Source organism: Pteronotus mesoamericanus, unplaced genomic scaffold (assembly GCF_021234165.1).
Source record: "Pteronotus mesoamericanus isolate MK-2021 breed Mesoamerican mustached bat unplaced genomic scaffold, CSHL_Meso_final contig_37, whole genome shotgun sequence".
In the NCBI taxonomy this organism is placed as follows: Eukaryota; Metazoa; Chordata; class Mammalia; order Chiroptera; family Mormoopidae; genus Pteronotus; species Pteronotus mesoamericanus.
In genome coordinates, this window is record NW_026555144.1 from 2,863,043 (window position 1) to 2,885,476 (window position 22,434).

At 39.6% G+C, this 22,434-nt stretch overlaps 2 protein-coding genes and 1 pseudogene across 2 annotated transcripts in view; 1 reads left to right on the forward strand and 2 right to left on the reverse strand.

Moving 5' to 3' along the window:
* Positions 1-376: 376 nt before the first annotated feature.
* CLDN2 (claudin 2) lies at positions 377-3,183 on the forward strand. The gene has a single exon (XM_054576921.1). It carries the CDS (start codon positions 516-518, stop codon positions 1,209-1,211), a length of 696 nt encoding a protein of 231 aa, XP_054432896.1. The 5' UTR covers positions 377-515; the 3' UTR covers positions 1,212-3,183.
* LOC129073252 (60S ribosomal protein L21-like) lies at positions 1,956-5,300 on the reverse strand (annotated as a pseudogene).
* Positions 5,301-16,352: 11,052 nt separating this feature from the next.
* Positions 16,353-22,434, reverse strand: part of MORC4 (MORC family CW-type zinc finger 4) — a 92,950-nt gene continuing 86,868 nt past the window's right edge. The window contains exons 16-18 of the mRNA XM_054576920.1: positions 17,401-18,088; positions 16,820-17,103; positions 16,353-16,506 (exon numbers count right to left, since the gene is read on the reverse strand). Coding sequence (XP_054432895.1) covers positions 16,353-16,506; positions 16,820-17,103; positions 17,401-18,088 — 1,126 coding nt within the window. The remainder of the gene's footprint in view (positions 16,507-16,819; positions 17,104-17,400; positions 18,089-22,434) is intronic.

Here is a 22,434-nt window from a genome sequence, read left to right on the forward strand (position 1 = left end):
TGCTGGGCAATGTGTTAAACAGAAGGCCTTGAAGTGGAACTGTGCCAGCCAACAGCCTAACCTGGAATTAACATGGCCACCATAACTGCCACTGCCATCACTACCTTCTCAGAAAGCAGCCACCTGCCTGGCCCCTGATTTTGTCTGGCTGCCAATCCAAGTCATGTGCTTATGTGGGAGGTGATGAAAGTTTGGATCCACTTTCAAAGTTGTTTTTTTTTTTATTTTCTCATGTGTTATTTCTGAAGATAACAAAGGTCAAAAGGCACCCAGCATTTTCTGGTTTCTCATAAGCTTCTGGTCAATATTTAATCTGGTTTATGGATTTTTTAGGTCTTCTAGATGCCTTCTTGAGCCTGCTTGTGGCCACTCACAGACACTTGTAAGGAGAAGAGAAGTCAGTGTATCAGAGACACTCTGAAATGAGGAAATAGAAGCTTGGATTGAAGGAGGAAGAGCTGCAGCCAGAACACAAGAGAGCAAGCCCTGAAGATAATTCTACTGAGAGGTCTGACATGGCCTCTCTTGGCATCCAACTTATAGGCTATATCCTTGGCCTTCTGGGGCTGTTGGGCACCTTGGTGGCCATGCTACTTCCCACCTGGCGAACGAGTTCTTATGTCGGTGCCAGCATTGTGACAGCAGTTGGCTTCTCCAAAGGCCTCTGGATGGAGTGTGCCACACACAGCACAGGCATCACCCAGTGTGACATCTACAGCACACTTCTAGGCCTGCCCCCTGACATCCAGGCTGCACAGGCCATGATGGTGACATCCAGTGCAATCTCCTCTTTGGCCTGCATTATCTCTGTGGTGGGCATGAAATGCACGGTCTTCTGCCAGGATTCGAGAGCCAAAGACAGAGTGGCGATAGTGGGCGGAGTCTTCTTCATCCTCGGAGGTCTCCTGAGTTTCATCCCCGTTGCCTGGAATCTTCATGGGATTTTGCGAGATTTCTACTCTCCACTGGTGCCTGACAGCATGAAATTTGAAATCGGAGAGGCTCTTTACCTGGGCATTATTTCTTCCCTGTTTTCCCTGGTAGCTGGAGTCATCCTCTGCTTTTCTTGCTCACCCCAGGGAAATCGCTCCAACTACTTTGATACCTACCAGGCTCAGCCTCTTGCTACTACTAGGAGCTCTCCAAGACCTGGTCAACTGCCCAAAGTCAAGAATGAGTTTAACTCCTACAGCCTGACAGGGTATGTGTGAAGAACCAGGGGCCAGAGCTGGGGGTGGTGGTGGCTGGGTATGTGAAAAACAGTGGACAGCCCCCGCCCAGGGACACAGGTGAGGGACATTCCTACTGGATCATGTCAGAAGGTGCTGCTGAGGATAGACTGACTTTGGCCACGGGATCAAGATAAGGAAAAAAATGGGTTCTGGTGTGACAGTGTCCAGGTTGAACTGTCAAGAGGCATACCAACCAGCCTTTCTGTTTCCTTCACCTTGGTCTCCCACCCCACACCCTGAGTCCCCCAATGCTCAACTCCAAACCCACTCCCCTCCTCTAGGCCAGACTCCACAGGCTCCCCTCTGTCATTTATTTTACTTGTTAATGCATCCATAAACCCACTAATTGCATCCCACAGGCTGACCCTTTCTGTGATTAAAGACCCTCTGGCTGAGGTTGGTTCTCAGTTCATTGCTGGGAGTTGGCAGAAGGAGGAGTAGTGGCTTTTATGAAGATGGCTCTAACCTCCTTCTCAAGCTTCCCTACAAATAAACTGATTGGCCACTAATGGGCCTTGGAGCTTCCACTCCACTCTTTTTATGATTATACAGGGTCCAGTCTGATTTGTGCATGAACAGAAATAGAGCCATCCCACTGTACTGAGGGAACAGAGAGCAACTAGATGTAGGATGACAGGGAGGGAAGGTAGCTGAGGATCCCAAATACTAGAACCACTGCCTAGAGCAATCCTCAGAATTCCTTCACACTTGTGGATTAGGGATCTAGCCCACAGCTAGAGGGAAGCACAAAGAAAGAAGATATGGTGGAAAGCTCTAGGCATCAGCAGACTCTTACTCCACTGAGGGACTGCCTCAAAAACCACTGCTCCAACTTTCACTAAAGTTCTTGCCTCCCTCTGGGGCACCTGACCTGGCCTCCTGCTAAACAACAAGGCTAAGATCCCTGAAAAGCTATTTCTTTAGGAATGGGAAATTAGCTTTTCTAGAGATGGCCCTTGGCTGGGATGACAGTATGGGAGCTGTGGAGGACTGCAAAATATCACTTCTTGATGCTGCTGCCCAAGGAATAATAAGAAGCTTGGTATCTAAGAAGATGAGTGGACATGTGTGGTCTCTAGTAGGTGTTTCTATTGGGCCAGAGAGAGTCAGATCCCCAGAGAGTGTACAAACATAATAGAAAATCAGCCCAAAGGCTGAGATCAGCCCCCGGGGGTCTACCCACAGAGCACACTGCAGAGCCTCTGAAAAACCACAGCACAAGGTGGGCCTTCTGTTACCCTTTATATTCCCCCACATCCTTCACCAGACATTCCAAAGTTGCTAAAAGGCATCCAAGGGCTCCGACGTGGAATAATTAGGCCCAAGGCATTTTGGCCATGATCTGAGTGATAGCTGAGCTGCTCCCTGGGATTGCAGGTGAGGTGGGAAAATACAGAATGGTTCCCAGGCAGACAGTTCCAGCTCCAAGACCTGAAAATGCTCCATTTCTCCTGTAGTGGAGTAATAACAAACCAAAGGCATTTTCTCTCACCAGCCTAAGCATGGCCAACTTCTGACAAACTCCAGGACACCTCCTCAAACTTCAGTGTCAGCAGAAGGGGCTCATTGTTTGTCTCTAGCATGCCTTGCATGTTTTCTACTTCCTTGCCTATGTTTTAGATACTCTTCCATACTGGAAAGCCCTATCCCTTTTGCCAAGTTTTTCTCATGCTTGAACAACTTGCTCAGCACCACCTCCTTCACTGAGCCTCCTTTGACCACTCCATCCCCCTCCTACTCCTCCCTCAATGTACAAATCACTTCTTTAATGCTTATTATTCATAATTTTAATGCAAAGTTTTATTTTCATGTATGAATATATGATTTTAAAAGTGCATTGTAAACTTCTGGGGGGTAGGGACCATGTCTTAGACCTCTATGTATCCTCAAGACTTACAGATAAAGACATTCTGTAAGAGTGCTTGACATATAGTAGATAATCAATAAACATTTGTTGATTGAATAACTGTTTTATGCATTCAAAGGGGCCCATACAGGGCAGGTGTGATGGAAAAAATTGGGCTAAGGGGAAGATAGGATGGAAACTGATCTTTCTTCCCACCTGGTTGGATAGGAAATTCTAGACTTTGTGAAGATATTAGAAAGATACTCCTCATCCCCAGAGAAACTTTAATCTTTTCATCTTGTCCAAGGCTCCTCCTTTCCACAATAATTGTTTCATTTAAGTTATTTACTAAATTTGCTATATATTTATTCCTTTCATTTCCTGAATCACCATTGTAAGAAAGGTGAAATTGATCTGGTAATCTCCATTTTGCAGATGGGAAAACTAAGGCCCACATAAGTAATGAGATTTACCCAGGGTCACATAGCTGGTGTTAGTGCCCTGGTCTCCTGATTCCCAAAATAGGACTCTGTACATCCAACAATATTCACAGACAATTGAAAGAACCTGCCAGAGGTCCCCAAGATGCCCAAGATAAACAACTTATGGCCAGCAAGGTAACACTGGGAACACATAGGTTCTCCTAGTCTCCTGTGAGGGGCTTCTGAGTATACCATGTGGTACTGCCCCTCCTGCCATGCTGGCCTGGACCCAGCTAACTGTCTCATCAGGGGAAATGCCAAGCTTATATTTGAATAGGTCACAATGCCTCAATTCCAATTTCCCTAACTCTGTAGGTGTGGGAGTTTGGGAAGCCAATGATTTGGCCCTGTTTCAAACTCACTTGGCATTAACAAAGCCTAATTCATGAAGATATTACCAGTGGCAACACTGACCATAATGGGGCCTTACAAGAGTTAGCTTACCCAGCCCCTGGATTTAGTAGGCCTCAGCGCACAGTGGCCTGTAATATAGGAACTACTATCATTGCACTCCTGAAATGGGCCTTCCTTGGTGCAGAGGCTAGGACCCCAACATCCAAACCCATTTAGAAGGAATGGCTGCAGGCAGGAATAAGGGTAGAGAGAGGGTGCTCTATGAAAACAAGTTTAATATGAGGTAATGTCTCTGGTATGGCACCAGGAATCTAAGTGTCCTTGATTGGGGGCTACTGGAGGTTAGAAGATGGTGTAGCCTTGCTGACTGTGCTATGCTGAGTGGGCAGCTGTCTAGTATGGTCTCCTATGCCTCACCACCTGCACCCAAAACACTTTCCGGTCCACCAATTTCATTGCATACTCCAAATATCCCAATGAAACATGGTTTTTACAGGAAACAATATCTAGGCCTAGAGAGGTAACTTCCCTATAGTAACAGAGTGTCAGAGACTGACTGTAAGCTTGGAAACCTTCCTTAGGGTCTGAAATTCTGACCAGAAGATATAAGAGCATCTAGTGCTCTTCAGATTCCTGCAGCCCTCCTGCCCCTGACTGCTGCTGGAATCTAAGTACCTTTAAGGGAAATAGGGCACAGACCTTCCCTTCATCTCAGGAAGAGGCTGAACTGGGAGGCCCTCCTTCCTTTTTTTTTTTTTTTAATAAGAGTGTATTGGAGCTAAACCAATGAGATATGAGAGGGACAAAGATCTCAGGCGCTGTTCCTCTTTCCTTTTTTTTTTTTAAATCTGTACAGAGCTCGTGTGTGTGTGTGTGTGTGTGTGTGTGTGTGTGTGTTTACACTTATCATGCCATGATTCATAAGGAATGGGTTCCAGCAGCTCAGGCTCCTTTCCATTGATTCTCACAAAGTGTGCTTTTCTGGGTGGAGCAGGCTGATTGTTCAGTGGAACCCAGGTACCTTTCTCTTTGGCTTCCTTATTTTTCTGATCATGTTCCTTCACACATTTCAGGAAGCTATCTGGGCTCTTAGAGTGCTTAATATGTTCAATATGTACATTAATTCTCTTGGCAAGAATCTTGCCCTTAACTTGTTTATTCAGAACAGTGTCCACTGCATGCTGGTTGACAATTGTAGACTCTTCCAGTTTTGCCATGGTAGCCTTATGGGTATTCCTTTTTGAACAGTGCTCATTCCTTTGAGTCTACACTGCCACATTTCTTCTAGATTCATATGTATGGGGCCAAAGGGACAACTCCATGTTTTCTCAAAGGCCTAGAGAACATATAGCAGGTGCCTCTCTTGTTTCCCTTTGTGTTAGCCATTTTCTTGGTGAATTACTGGAAGATGGCAGTTCAGGATGAAAAGAAGATTCCTCCTTCCTTTTAATCTGGGAGGATTCTATGGAAGGAGTTAGAAATTCACCCTCAACTAGAGAAACTAGGATAGACCCAATAAAGAGCAACTCGTTGAGCAAGAAAAACCTTTGACTGGTTTTCCCTTTGGCTTGTTAAGCAAGAAAAGCCTTGATCTAAATAATTTCTTAGAAATCTATTTGAGTCTTGGTCCATGTTGAACAGCTTTTAGCTTAACCCCATTGCCTTGCATCATAAAATAATTTAGATTAGCTGTAGACCAAGGGGATAGTGAAGGTCATTGTGTTTACGCTTCAGCCTAATGGCTCTGACCCTTGCACAAGGAGAGATGTTTCTGCCCTCCTTCATTCCTTGATAATAGGGTGATTCATGTTTTCTCCCCCTTGGGGCTCTTCTGATGAACCCACAGCTATGTGATCATTAATGTAAAGGTGGAGGCTAAAACTGATTTCTTGGTGGAAAGGTAAGTTCCAATTTTTTGTGAGACCTTTACCCAGCCAGTTAAACATTCATTCAACTAGCTCTCTAGCCAGCCCGCCCACACCAACTGCACTCTTAGTCTGTGTCAGGCAGTGTGTGCTTTGAAGGCTACCAGGGTGAACACTGGTAGTCTGTGCCTTATAGGAGCTGATAGTTGATCTAGGGAAAATAAGACATGCACACCTAGGTGTGGTCTAAGACACAAAATACCCTGTCTTGTGAGGAGAAAGTGCTTTAAATTTAGGCATCAGGGGATAGTTAAAAAAAGTATGTAAGTCACCTCAAAGCCCAATCCATATGAAATGAGGCTGTGGCACTATTTGAGATTCTAGAGTAATAATGATAAAAAGAAAATGCTTCTCCAGTTGAAGGACCATAGGAAATAGAGAAATAGGGTAGAGAGCAGTGCTAAGAAAGAAACAGGGAAAGACTACTCAGCTAATCCAGAACACCTTTGAGTTTATCTCACAAGACCCTTAAATGGCTTTAATGGAAAGAGTGACCCCAGGGCTCAGCCTCCCCTGCCCCAGTTTCCTTTTCTTGGGCAGGTCTGTGAAAATTGCTGGAGGCAGCCGAGATAGTGTCCATCCAAGTAAGCTGAGACACTTTGGCTCTGGACCAGAGGAGAAACACAGGTGTGGGATAAGGGGCCCAGTGGTAAAGGAAGGCACATGAGGCCTTACAGAGTTAACAGTTCCCTCTCACTCAGTCCCCGGCCACAGACAGGTGATTTTTTCCATGCCTTCAGCTGCCCAGTCTGGGACATTGAGACCCCAGGCTGGGAAGTGCCTGTGTTCCTCCTCAGCTGGCTGAAGCCTGGCCTCCACCCAACCTGTTGTCTTTGCCCAGGCAACTTCTAGATTTGATGAGAAATTCTGTAATCTCAACAGGAGTGGGGGTGAGAAAGGGGGTGTGGGGATACTGAAACAGGAAGTCCAGCAAATTACCTCTCCTTTCCCTGAAGTGGTGGATCACTGCGTGCTATGATGTGGCCACTGATAAAATATTAACAGGCTGTTATCAAGCACAGCAATACAGAAGGTATAATCTGACCACCCCTACCACTTTTTTCTTGGAATTGCAGCTCAGGAATTCTTCTTTAACTCTTGCCTACCATTCCTTGCTCTGTGCCTAATTCCTACATAAAATAAGCCTTAGGGCTTGACAAAGAAGAAGGTAATCATACAAAGGCAAATCATCAGGCTTTGCTTTCCTGTCATCCATAAAGTCCCATTCCTCCACAACAGCACCCTTACCACTTGTCAAAGTCACTTCATAGGAGAGTTTTGAAGAATTTCCTATCTACAAGCATGGTCTTGTACAAATAACATAGAGAAAACACAAATGTTTTCAAAAAGGTATTAGAAAATATAATTGGATGTGAAACTAGATGCCAAATAAGTATGAGTACTGTGGCAGGCAACCCAGCATTTCAATGGTAACTCCTTTTCTCCAATAGCACTTTCAGAGTCTGTAATATTTGATGAGGTTCTGTTGGGTTGTTCAGGAGAAAGGCCAGTCAAACCAAAAAATACAAAGAGAAGATGCTCCTCATAGCCTTTCATTTGAATTTATTTCTGAAATTACACAATGGGATGCAACAGGGTGTATCATCATCCTCTACAAAGGATATCTGATGATATTGTGAAGACCTTACTCCATTGAGTTAAAGGCACTGAATGCCTTGGTTAAAAAGTAAGTATATTTTATGGGAAGAGAAACACATTCAGACAACGGTTAGTCACAAAAACTACAATTTGCACTCATTTCTCAGTTTAGCCCTAAAAGCAGCTAGAATTAGATGAGACCAATGAGTTTAAAATAAAAACACTGACTCAGAGACAATACTTATTGGAATTTGGGGGAGCAGGAGACTTCCCTGAGTAACACATGCACTCTTCAACTAAAAGATTCAACAGTAGAAACAAACAAAAAAAGGCAGATAAGGTGAGAAAGGCAGCACCATCTTTCTCTTTGCAATTCCCAAGGCAGCTCATGTGGTTAATTATACTCATCTGTGTGTAATAATAAACCAGTATGTTCTCAAGTGTCACTCCTCAAGAGACTTGATTAACTCAGCACTCTTGTGATGGGGGTTGTGGTGTAGGGGGGCGCAAAGGAGCCAGTGAGAACACTACAAGGCAGAGGACAACAAGTCCAAGACCTCCTGATGGCTGTTTTGATTCAGGAAAGCTGCCAAGTGACAGCCCTGAGTGAAAAACCCAGTCAAGAGGAAATGAATGTCTCTGTTGTGTGGAGAGATATTTATTACATAAGTGAACAATTCCCTGATCATGAGGGCAGTTACACATTGTGTGGGATTCTAGAACTTTCTTTCTTGGAAATTCAATGTGGAGAAAAGGTAATCCTAGTGCAGTGTTGGTGGGAGTGCAGACTAGTGCATCCACTGTGAAAAACAGTATGGAATTCCCTAAAAAAATTAAAAATGGAACTGCCTTTTGACCTAGTGATCCCACTTCTGGGAATACACCCTAAGAATCCTGAAACATCAATTCCAAAGAATATATGCACCCATATGTTCACAGCAGCATTACTTTTAATAGCCAAATATGGAAACAGCCCAAGTGCCCAACAGTAGATGAGTGGATAAAAAAAGTTGTGGTAGATTTAGCATTTTATTATCAAAAGGAAGAATCCAAGACTAATTAATCATCTTCAAGATAGGCAGTATGGTGTGCTAGGAAAAGAAACTGGGCTTTGGAGCCAGACAAAGATTTGATTTTGGCTCTGCACTCTAGCTGTGAGGACTTGGAAGAGTCACTTCAACTCTTTACACTTTAGTTTGCTCATCTGTAAAATGGTGATGACACCTGCCTCTCAGTGTGTTCATGGCAGTAGGTCTTAGTTAACTGTATTCTAGCATATTAGTGACCTAAAGGGTATTGCCAAAGTAATTCCAAAATGTGCATGTCTTTGGAGAATGGGGCAAATGATGAAGCATATTTTCTACCAATATATCTGAATCTACACATGCAAGGGGATATTCATTCCCAGATCAAAACTTCTAAATATTCTTCCCAAAAGTCTGAATACGTTGAAGACCTTGAATAGGCTTCTATTCTTCAAATTCCATTAATAGAAGAAGCCAGGGGAAGAGCCAACTCCAGAAACTGGAGAGGAAAAGGGTGGTCAAGGCTCTTGGAACTTTGTTCAGATCTGTGAAAATCCAAGGTGAAAAAGAACCATGATTAATAATCATATTCCACTACTAGAGTAAAGCTCAGTCCAAGGGAACTGCAAACTGGGGTTAATTTCTCAAACTCAGAGACAACTGGGGAGATTTCAACAGCCACTTCCTAATTCATAGCCTGTAAGACTCCATTGTTCAGCAAATTTAGCATAACCTCCCTCTTGCTGGCATTCCCAAGCCCTTGGTCCAGTGTTTCTTATGATCCAAATTGAATAATTCACTATTCCTCACACCCTCCCCCTCCAACTAGTCTTGTGACTTTGCTTGTACTATTGCCTACACCTAGAAAACTCTCCCCACACACCTCTACCTTCCCATTCCTTATAAGTTTCCATAGCTCAGCTGGAAAATCAGGTCTTTGGGGAACACTTGCTGACTTCCTGCCTAAAGTCATTTTGCCTGCCCCTGAGGACACAGTGGGCAGATGAACAGAATGTGTTGGCATTTAGAAGGCACCAAAAATATTCAAACTGTTCTTACATAAAAATGGGTTTGGGATTTCTGGTGACTCACATGAACACTCTGGGCTGGGGGATGGAGGCAAGTAACAAAACACATTTCTTCTGTAGATTTTACTTTCCATCAGAAGTCACTTAATAGTTAAAGCTTTAATATTCACTCAAACTATTTAAGTCAGTTCTTTTAAATTATCTAATTTATTGACTAACCATGAGCCCTAACTTTTGGTTTAGACAGGATGTTTCCTGAATGTCCTCTTTGCCTAAGATAAATTCTGAGTTAGGAATATCCTTGTCACCAAACACAAATTATTCTTTTAAATTAAGGTCAACCCCTGAAGCTTTCCTGAGCATATCTACATATTTTACACTCTACTAATTCATAACACAAAACTCTGAAACACATTCTATATAGACATGACCCTTGGGAACTGAGAGCTTGACAATTAAGCCTCTGCCTCTAATTGTTACGCAGATTATCGGCAGTCACTAGATATGGGCAAGCAAATCTTCCTGTCTCCTGGAGCTAAAAAGTCTCTGACATAGTCCTCTACTAGGTGCCAATTTGTTCATCAAACAAACCATTTTTTGATTAAATGTTTGTAGAATTTTTTCCCTAAAAGAAAAAAACAAAACAAACCATTAACAGTTTTCTAGATGTGTTGCAAATACTTTCCTATTCTATTACTTGTCCTTTAATTTTTTATAGGTATATTACTGTATAGTCTTAAATGTTTAATATAGGCATATTATCAATATTTTATTTTATAGCTTCTGGGTTTCAATATTTTACTTCAGGGTAAGAAAAATATCAGTTTGTATTTTCTCCTAAAACTCCTTAGATTCTACATATTGATTTTTTAACTCACCTGAATATTTCTTGTAGAATGTGTGAAATAGGGCTCTATAGTTGTTTTATTTCAAGTAATAGTGGTCCATGCACCTTATTTGTGGAATAAGCTTTATTTTACCCATTGATTTGAAATATCAACTTAATCATATATTACATTGTTAGATATATACTTTTGTCTCTAGAATGCTCATTATATTTCATTGATCTACTTGACTACTTCTGTGCTGGTGTCATGTTGGTTTAATTGCTGAGACTTTATAATGGTTTTAAATTTTTTTAATTTTATAATTAAATTTGACATTTAAAAATAAATAAAATCAATCTGCATTTAAGAAAAAGAGAGAGAGGGGGACAGAGAAAGAGAGGCAGAGAGAGAGAGAGAGAGATGGAACTCCTACCTTTTGCAACAACATGGATGGAGCTGGAGAACATTAAGCTAAGTGAAATAAGCCAGTTCATGAAAGACAAATACCATATGATCTCACCAATAAGTGGACTCTATTCAACAAAATATACTAATGGACAAAATAAACCACAGGCATGGAAACATGGAGCAGACTGAAAGTGACCAGAGGGGATGGGGAAAGAGGACAATGGTGGAAAGAAGGGGAAGGGACTAGACAAAGAACATGTATGAATGACCTATGGACATGGAAAACAGGGTGGGAATTGACTGTAGGAGCAGGGCATGGGGGTAGGATGGGTGGAGGGGGGTGAAGAGGGGAAAATTGAGACAACTGTAACAGAATAAACATGAGTTATAAATTAAAAATAAATAACAAGCATGTACTGCCTTCCTAACATGTGCCAGGAACTTATTTCCTTGAAGCTTGTTCTATCTGTTCTTTGCTTATGGATAGTTCCTCTTTCTTCTCTTGAAAAGAACTGTCACTGCTCTTGGAAAAAGTAAAAAAGACTGCTCAAAAATTTATTTCTCCTTTTACTTCTTACTGTCAAGATCCAGTCTTTTTAGACCTCTCCTGATTATATTCTGTAACAGCATTTCAAAATTGCATGCTAAAGAGCTTCCTTTTGATGATATTCAGAATATCTGTGGTACAATACAGTATACAGATGAAGTGCTGTAGAATTGTGCACCTAAAACCTGTATAATTTTGTTAACCAGTGTCACTCTGATAAATTCAATAAAAAAAAGAATATCTGTGGTAAAGAAAACCCATATTCCCTTTCTCCTTTGGTAGCCTTTTAAATTATCAAAGTTCAGCTAAGGAGAAACACTAGGCCACTCCAGTTCACACTGACTGTTCTCTGTAACTTGTAGAACTTATTGTCTCATTCTTTCATTTTCAGAATTTAATGTCCAGGATTTCTATCTACCTTACTCATACTGTATGTATCCAATCCCTTCTATGAATGAGGCATTGTTTTAGGTTCTTGAGGAAGATGGAGATATGAACAAAACAGTCCCCACCACTAAAATTATTTATTACCTACTATGTACTAGGTACTTTGTTAAGCTTTGTGATACGGAGATTGGCAAAAACAGGCTTGACCCTTCTCCTCATGGAACTTATTAGTAAAAGATACAGAAACCACATATGCTGTGTTCCCCACTGTATATCACATAACACATAGTAGGTAGCCCATAAATATTTGTTGAATGAGTGAAAATAAACAGCCAAGCATACAATTGCAAGTTGTGAGAAGTTCTATGAATTAAATACAATAGGAAATAGTGATAGAATGGGGTAGAGAAAGAAATGTTGCCAGGAATACCTGAGAAAGTTGACACTCACACTAAGACCTGAAGGATGAGGAATAGCTAACCATGCCAAGACTGAAGATACGAGCATTGTAGAAGAGGAAACATTATGGATAAAGACTCCGAGGTAAGTGCTTCACACGTTTCAGTGGTAAGACCACAATCAGCAAGAGGAAAAGTGAGATATGAAGTGTTGTAATAGAAAAAGGATAAGTATTCAGGGCTCTTGTAGGATATTGTAAGGAGTATGGATTTTATCCTAAGTGCAGCAGGAAGTCATTGAAGGGCTGTAAGCAAGGAGTCACATGATCTGACTTGTATTTTTTTAAAAATCCCTCTGGCTATGTTAAGATAATTGTGGGAACAAGAATGCAAGCGAGCAAGGACACTAGTTAGGAGTTGCAATGATCTATTGGGAGATGATAGTATTTTGGACTAAGGTAGCTATGGCAAAAGTGAGTGAAGATATACTTTGGAGTTAAGAATTGACAGACTGGACAAGGAGGAGTAGAGAAGAGGAAAATCAAGGATGACTTCCAGATTTCTAGCTTATGTGACTAGCTGAGTGGAAGTGTCATTTTTTAAATGAGGCAAATTGAGCGAGGAGTGGTGGTGGGGGTCACTGTTATTTTTAACATGTTTTATTTGAAGTGCTTGTGAGACACGTAAGTGTAAATGTCAAGTAGGCAGCTGAATATGTGAATCTGGAGTTTTCTAATAGGGAAGACAGGACAAGGAGGCTTGTGATAAGAGCCTCATAAGTGACAAAACTTACATATTCAAAGAAAATGTCATGCCTGGCTGGGTTAATCAGAGAACTTTTCAGGAAAAAAAAAAGTTGACATGTGAGCCCAAATATAATAAGGGAGAACATTCCAGGCAATGGGAATGGAATAGCAAAGGTAAGGTAGAGATGGCAAAAATCTTAAGGCAGGTTCACAAACTGAAAAATGGTTCATTTTGTATGGAACATGGTTTGCTTGAAATACTGAAAGATGAGTGTAGAGAGCATGGTTGAAGCCAGATGGGAATTTGTATTGCACTTGATATGCAGCTGGGAGCACTACCAAGTCTTTGAGCTGAGGCAAAACCTGATGAGGTCATTAAAAGCTATTTTGTGATAGTGAGTAGGGTAGACTAAAGGAGTGAGAACAGGAGGCAAGGGAGGCCAGTAAAGAATCTATTTCAATGATCGAGATATGATTCTATTTAGCTTCTTGATTAAGAACCTAAATGTTGTTGGTGGAAGTGGAAAGTTAAAGGGAAAATGCCAGAAACATTTGAAAGGAGAATTATGATTATGTTAATCTAATAAGATAGGAGGAGGTTCCCACTGTTTTCTTCTGAATGTCTTTTGTCTACACTGTTTCATAAGTTCTGGTAAGCCTCAGTGACACTTTTCAATTTCTCCCCTTTTAGAAAGATTTTATTTATTTATTTTTAGAGAGAGGGGAAGGGAATGAGAAAGAGAGGGAGAGAAACATCAATGTGTGGTTGGCTCTTGTGCACCCCCTACTGGGGACCTGGACCACAACCCAGGCATGTGGCCCAACTGGGAAATGAACCCGCAACTCTTTGGTTCGCAGGCTGGTGCTCAATCCATTGAGCCACACCAGCCAGGGCTCAATTTCTCCACCATAACATTTAACATTGATTAAAGTGACCTCATTTGGTATGTTTTCATTTTAAGTGGGTAACAAAGAGGTAGCTCTGATATTGTAGTATATAGTCTCACACAGGTAACTGTTGCTGGAAAAAGCAATACGGGGCTGGGACTAGGAAATGGACTGAAAGTTAGCACTAGTACAGATGAGTTAAAATTTTTGACCTATTTAAAGCCTAATTGCCTGTACTCCTTCCTACTGTGTCCACCCATATCTCTCTCTCTTCTCTCGTTCTCTTTTACACACACAAACACACACACTGAATTTTCAATTCTCTGAATTTTTCCTATACTACCCTCTCATCCATTGTCTATATCCGTGCAAATCCCCACCTTCTCACAGCCCTCATCTTAAAACATGTATCACTGATAGAATGGCTGAATGTGCTCTCCTCTGTCTCTGGGTTATATTTAGAAAACTGGGCCCTCAACATCATAGTTCAAATGTCTGACATGAGAAATAATCATGTGACAGCTGGAGCTGCAATGAGGTAAAGGTAAGGGGGCAGGGGATATTTTTAAGTACTCATTCTAATGGTCAAAGGTGGCTCTGGCCTCCCATTATTCCTTGCAGTTGCACTGGGATATCCATGATGAGCCTCCTTTCAAAGGAGATAAAATAAGTTTGGGAAAATCTTCTGAAGTAACTGCAGAAGAAAAACAGAACAAATATCCAAAACATTCCTCTATACTAGCTAATCCTTTTGTGATTGCTTTATCCTACCTCCATTTTATTATTTCTCTTTTGCTTTATACTTTTCACTGTTGCCATGTTTTTTGTGTGTTCAATGTTCAATGTCTTTTGAAGAATACCTTGAACTCTTTGGATAAAATGTGCTATATAAATACAATAAAGCAATAAATAAACAAAATGTCTACTTTTATAAGAGTGTAAGTTTTACTATTTCTGATACTATGAGATCTACCCCTCACTCAGCACTAGCCTGAAGAGTAGGTAGGTGGTGTATTGTGAGGAATATCAAATAGATTTCTCTACTCTAAAATAGCTTCCCCAATGCCTGAAATCCCAGTTTGGTGATATATATTTTTTTAAAATTTGGACTTGAAGATTTTTTTTCCCCAAGAATTCCTTATTCAAATACAAACACCACAGAGGGAGGTGGATAGGTGGGTCATGATTTAACCTTAGTTCTCTTTACATTAACCCATCATTCTCACTAAACACATTTTTCACATTCCAGCTTTTTCCATGCCTTTGTGCTATTCTTCCAGAAGTAATGCAAAAATAACAAATTATAAATATAAAATCAACTTATAGTTTCACACAGTCTCTCATTTGATATCTAAATCCAAGCTTACTCATTCTTTTAAAAATTATTTATTTTTTCCAATGTAAGAAGAATAACAGGTTTATTATAGAAAATTTGAAAAAGGCAGGAAGATAGCAAGAAGAAAAAATAATATCAACCATAGTCCTACCACCTCAAGAACAACTGTTAAGTGTGGTCATGCTTGTTCTTTAAACAAACCTTAGTTTAGGTCCCATTTCTGATGTGATGCCTTCCTTGAACTTCCTCCTCTAGACCTTCCCTACCATGCTTATACTACTCTCTTATACAAGTTAATTTGACATGTGTCTTGTTTCCAACTAGATTCTTAGATCCTTGAAGGCTGAATCCATGAGTTATACTTCTTAATTTATCCCAAAACACCTAATATTGGGTTGGCCAAAAAGTTCACTTAGTTTTTTTTCTGTAAAATAACAGATATATTTTTCATTTTCACGAATAACTTTATTGGGTACTTTGAGTATGTAGGCTATCTCCTCCATGGCATAATGTTGATTGTTCTCAGTTAATGTCTTGATTTGATGACTATCAACTTCTACTAGTCTACCCAAACATGGAGCATCATCCAGCAAGAAATATCCAGCACAAAACTTCGCAAACCACTTCTGACATCTTCAATCAGTCATAGCATCTTCATCTTCTCCATATACTGCACCTACTTTTTTTGCATTTCAGTTGTTACCTTTCTTGAAATAATAAAGCATGATATGCCAAAAATGTCTATTTTCTTCCATCTTCAATATTAAAATGGTTACACAAAAATTCACCAATTTTGGTAAGTTTTTTTTTAAATGAATGATGATATGACAGCTGTCACAATACAATCTAACAAAATTGCTTTAAATGAAGTTAAAGTCAATTAACACTACTAGAGCCATCTTACGGGGAAAAAAAATACAACAAATGTTTTGGCCAACCCAATACTTTGGACCCAATATTTGTTGACTGGTTTAACCTAAACGAATAAAAACCATTTCAGAAAGGATATAAAATAGACCAAGTATCTAAGTTATGAAAGCTAAAGCTTTCAGGTCACCTGGCTTGGTGACTATTGCTTTTCTGTTGCTGGAACTCTTGAAAGCCTATTGAACTAGTCTCTTTCCTCACACCAAACTGAATAAGACGCAGACTGATTAAGAGCCAGAATTTACTCAAAGATTCTCTATATAAGCATAAAGGTGAGAGAGAGCATGAGAAAAGTAGGAGGAAGGAAAGGAGAGAGAAGAGAAAAGAGGAGAGGAGAGAAGGGGAGAAAAGAGAAAGGGAGATAAGAGAAGGGTAGATAGAGTATATAGTCTAGTGCTCAATCCAGTATGTGATTTGCCTCCAGCACCGTATACAGGATCCCATCCACTTGTTCTGAGTCAAACCCGATCTCACGAAGCTCCAAATGAGGGAGGACAGAAGTAAGGAGATAGCTGACGTGGATACGCAGCCGCGTAAGCTTTGCCAAAGCCCTGTATGATGGAGTGAGGGGGCAGGAGAAGAGATGACATGAAGTCATTAGCCAACAGAACAAAATGAAGCTCCTTAAAAAAGGGCCTACATTTCTCAACAATTATGTTTCCATTAGCTACAAAGAAAGAAGAAAGTACAATGCCACCAAGCACAGGGAGACTGGCTGCAGCTCTCTAAGAAGTAATTCCTCAGTTCTTGGTGACTTATGAATTGATTCAGACTTCCTCCCTTATCTATGACCAGTAACTGGGGTCCTAAGAGATGTTTCCCATTAGCACTCACAAGCTGATTAACTAAACCCTAGTAATTAACCTTTCTAGGTCATCTCCCTCTGGGGTCCGGTAGGAGACCTGAGCCTTCTGCAGCACTTCCAGGTGCATCTCTGTCTCCCTTAGTTTCTCTTTTAGTTCTTGCTTTTCCTCTTTGGTTCTTTCCAGCTCAGCTTTCAGGATCTGGAATTCAGCTTGGCGATAGCCCATGTGTTTCTTGCTCCAATACAAGCCTTCTGTTTCCTGTGTACTGTAGGTCACCAATTCATGTTGGACTTTCTTGAATTCAGAATGCCAGTGATTCCTCTCCTGTTCCAGCTCCTCCACCTGCATTCCAAGAAACAAAAATTCAATGACTCTACATGCTATGAAAGTGGCAAAAATTATCACTAATATATTCACTCGGTGATTCCTCTGCACATATTCCTCTATTTATAGACTTTTTCAATCCCAAAATATGGAAGGGAAGCCCATGAGGATTCACCCAATGCGAAACATACCACAGACTGATTCAGAGGCTTATCTCATTTAAAGATCTCAGAATGTGAAACCATCAGAGCTCTAAGTCTCTAGTACCTTGGTTATAATGATCTCTTATTTCTACTGTTAAGGTGCTGCCCTAACCTTTTGCTGGAACAAATTCCTTTCAGCCAGAACATGTTCCAATTTTTCTGTTGTTCTTTTGAGTTCTTCCAGCTGTCTTTGGTTCTTCATCTTTGGCACATGGCAACTTCCACTCTCCTCATAGCCTCTTCCTTTCTCCGCAGGGGTTATAGCAGGGGTTGTAGAAGAGGCCACAGAGGGATAAGGCACTGGGTTCCAGGATTCCACTGCTTTTCTTTTCTCAGCAAGCTCCTCTCGGTTAAAAGGGATCAGCTGAATGGGAGCTCCTGAATCTCGAACACCTTTTGCAACACCAACAACAGCTACAAAAAGTCCCTTGTTTACATCTTCCTTGCTTATATTTGTGCCGCCTCTGTTAGAGTCTTCTGCTACCAATCTTGGCATCTGATCTTCTAATTCTTCAGGGAGCAGGGACCCCTGGTGTTGTTCTTGGGCCTCTGAATACAAAACCGAAACCTCCCTACTTTGACTGGTATTCTTGTTTGCTTCTGGGTATTCTGGAGAAAGGTATGGTGGTGTGCTTCTCTCGGAACTGGATTTATCATGGTTGTGCTCCCCTTCTGGGTAAGCAACAGCAGCCTCTACTCTCCTGTAAGAGCCAGGCATGGAATAATCTAGAGGTGTCATCTCATTCTGGAGCCTTCTTTGTTTCTCCACAGGTTCATCACCTAGGATCCATTTATACTTACTGTAAGAAGAAGAGGAAATTAAATTTTAAGTTGTCAAAATATAGACCACCTATATTCTTATCCTATAGAGCCCCTCTTCAGATTTCCCATACTAAAACTGACTCTAGCTGTTATCCACAGCTCAATTCAGGTTAAGAATACTTTACCCCCACACCCCTACTTTTTCACTTATGCATTTTGCTGAGATAGCAACTGGTCTTAAGGGAGAAATGAAATAAAAATGTATGAATAATCAGCATCTGGATATAACAGGACCAGATTGACCTTGGTATGAATTCTGAAAATAGGATTGAAACCAGCCTGACTAAGAAGTTTCAGAAATGCAAGTCAAGGAAGAAAAACAAACAAAGAAAAATACACATGCAAAATCCACTATGAGAATGGGGGAAAAAACGGTCATAAAAAGCCTAGTGGAGTATGTGGAAGAGAACTGAGCCAGCTCGTTAATTTTGAAGTGTCACTAAAACCTTCCAGTATCAAAGAGTTATGCATTTTTTTCTATGCTGCAGTAATACCATACAATTTTTTTACCAGTCAACTAGATTGTGGCTATTGCCAATTATTGACTTGTAAAAGATAATTAAAACACAGAGCTCTTGTCATAAACAAAGAAACTGAAACAGCCAATTCAAGTCATTTTCACCTATGGCAAAAAAATCTTCCCTCTATTGGGATAAATAGGCACTCCCTCAGTTTTTAAGGAAAGTCCAGGATACTGATCTAAATCACGTTCAGTCTCTGGCTGCTATATGCACTAAAGTTTGAAGGAACAAACAAAACAACTGTCACCAGTCAAATCTATAGGTAATTTTTTAATCATGCAGTAGGATGGGACCCTCATTTTTATCCTTATAACTATTCTTGTAGTCTCTGCAGAAACCCAAGAAATTTCAAGGTAAAGTTTGACTTCCAAATATTCTTAAGGTTATTAATTTAAGATCTTTCTTCAATTTTAATATAAGCCTCTACAAATATAATTCTCCATCTGAGTATTTCTTTAACTTCATCCAATAAGTTTTGGAATATTTTGTTTTCATTTTCATTTTTAATGATATTTTCAAATTTCCCTTGTGTTTTCATCTTTTACTTACTTGTTCTTTTGGAGTGTGTGGTTTAATTTCTACATATTTGTGAATTTTCAAATTTTCTTCTGTTGTTGATTTCTAATTTAATTCCATTACATTTGGAGCACATCCTTTGCATAATATCAATCAACACTTTCAAATTTATTTAGGCTTGTTTTATGGTACAACACATATGCTCTATCCTGGAGAATATTCCATGAGCAGTTGAAAAGAATATATATCATACTGCTTGAGGGTGATGTATCCTGTATATGTCACCTTCATTTTCTGGAGATACTTTTATAAGATTTAAGATTCTTGGTTGAAATCAATAAATGTAATGTAATACACTATATAAACAAAATTAAGGATAAAAAAGTTAAATCACATGATCATATCAATAGATGCAGAAAAAGCATGATAAAATCCAGCACCCATTTATGATAAAAATGCTCAGCAAAGTGTGAAGAGAGGGAACATACCTAAACGCAATAAAGGCTGTAAATGACAAACCTACTGCCAGCATCATACTCAACAGGCAAAAACTACAAGCGTTCCACTTAAGATCAGGAACAAGACAGGGGACATGTCTGCTTTCACCCCTCTTACTCAACATTGTACTGGAAGTCATAACCACAGTAATCAGACAAGAAGAAGAAATAACAGGCATCCAAATTGAAAAGGAAGAAGTAAAACTATCATTACTTGCAGATGACATGATACTGTGCATAGAGAACCCTAAATATTCTACCATTATCAACTAGAACTGATAAATGAATTCAGCAAAGTACCAGGATACAAAAGGAATGCCCAGAAACCAGTTGCATTTTTATATGCCAATAAGGAACTATCAGAAAGGGAAATTAAGAAAACAATCCCATTCACAACTGTTTCAAAAAGAATAAAATACCTAGTAGTAAATCTAACCAAGGATGTAAAAGACCTGTACTCAGAAAATTATAAGACACTGAAGAAAGAAATTGAAGAGGATACAAATAAATGGAAGCACATATGGTGTTATTGGATAGGAAGAATTAACATCATCAAAATGTTCATACTACCCAAAGCAACCTATAGATTCAACACAATTCCTATCAAGATTCCAATGATGTATTTCACAGAAGTAGAACAAATATTTCAAAATTCTATATGGAACCAAAAAAGGCCCCAAATAGTAATAGAAATTTTAAGAAAGAAGAAAGTTGGAGGAATCACACTACCTAGTATCACGCTATACTATAAAATCATAGTAATCAAAACACCATGGTACTGGCATAAAAACAGACATATAGTTCAATGGAACAGAATAGAAAGCCCAGAAATAAACCCATACCTTTATAGTCAATTAATATTTGACAGAGGAAACAAGCGCAAATAATGGGCTAAAGAAAGTTTATTCAATAAAAGTTCTTGGGAAAATTGGACAGATACATGCAGGGAAGAAAAAAACTGAACAATTTTCTTAAACCACACACAAGAATAAACTCACAAAGGATTGAAGACTTAAATGTCAGACCCAAAATCCTAGAAGAAAACATAGGCAGTAAAATCTCAGATATTGCTCATAGCAATATTTTTTCTGATATATCACCTCAGGCAAGGGAAACAAAAGAAAAAAAAATAAACAAATGGGACTACATCAAAGTAAAGTTTTTGCACAGCAAAGGAAAACGTCAACAAAATAAAAAGGCAACTCATGGAATGGGACAACATACTTGCCAACACATCTGTAAAGGGTTTAATATCCATAATTTATAAGGTACTTAAAAAACACAACACCCAAAAAACAAATGATCCAATTAAAAAAGGGGCAAAGGACCTGAATAGACACTTCTCCAAAGGGGACATACAGGTGGCTGATAGACATATGAAAAGACGCTCAATACCACTAATCATCAGAGAAATGGAACTTAAAACCAAAATGAGATATCACCTGACACCAGTCAAAATGACTATCATCAATAAATCAACAAACAGTAAGTGCTGCTCAGGATGTGGAGAAAGGGGAACCATTTTTCTCTGTTGGTAGGAATGAAGTCACTGTGGAAAATGGTATGGAGTTAGTTCAAAATATTAAAAATGGAACTGGTTTATGAATCTGCAATTCTACTTCCTGGAACTTATCTGAAGATATCTGAAACATTATTTAGAAGGAATACAAGCAGCCCTATATTCATTGCCGCATTATTTACAATAGCTAAGATTTGGAAATAGCCCAAATATCCATCAGTAGATGAGTGGATTAAACAACTATGGTACATTTACACAATGGACTATTACTCGGCTATGAAAAAGAAGAAAAATTTACCCTTTGAGACACCATGGATGGATCTGGAGAACATTATGCTAAGTGATATAAGCCAGTCAGAGAAAGACAAATACTGTAGGATTTCACTTGAATGTGGAATCTAATAAACAAACTGAACTAATAAGCAAAATAGAGGCACACTCCTAGATGGAGAGCAGGCTGAGAGCTTTGGACAGGGAGGTTAAGGGATGGAGGGGTCAAGCAAAAAAGAGAAAGGACTCATGGACAAGGACAATAGTGAGGTGATTGTGTGGGTGAAGAGGGGCATAAAGGGGATAAATGGTAATGGAAATCATTCAGTAAAAATAAATACAAATTAATAAAAAAGATACTTGGTTGACAATCTATCAGTACACTGAATGTCATCTTACTGCTTTCTGCTCCTCATTGTTTCTGATGAGAAGTCTGGTATAATTCTTAGTAGGATTCTCTTGTATATAATGAGTATCTTTTTCTCTCTGCTTTTAAGATTTTCTCTTTCCCTTCAGCCTTCAATATTTTATCATTTAACTTTTTAAAAAATTTATTGAAATTATTTTTAATTTTTAATTACAGTTGATATACATATTAGTTTCATGTATACACTCCAGTGATTAGACATTATATAATTTCCTAAATCATCATACTGATATATCTTCTACCCATCTGAAATCAAAAGTATATCTTAGAATATTATTGATTATATTCCCTATGATGCATTTTACATCCCAATGACTACCAATGTAACAACCAATTTGTACTTTTTATTATTATTCAAATAAATTTGTCTCCACTTTCCCGTCATCACTTTCCCCTGCCCCACCCAAACCCACCTCCCAACCTCAACCCTTCCCCACTTTTGCTTTGTCCTTGGATCCTTTAAACATATTCTTTGATTTGAACATTCCCCTTCTTTTCTTGATAACCTAAACTCCATCTTTCTCTCTTGTTACTGTAGGTTTGTTTTTCCTCTCAATGTTGCTAGTTATATTTT

Coding starts and splice junctions, on each gene's coding strand:
- CLDN2 (XM_054576921.1), top strand. CDS start 516: ATGGCCTCTCTTGGCATCCAACTTATAGGCTATATCCTTGGCCTTCTG.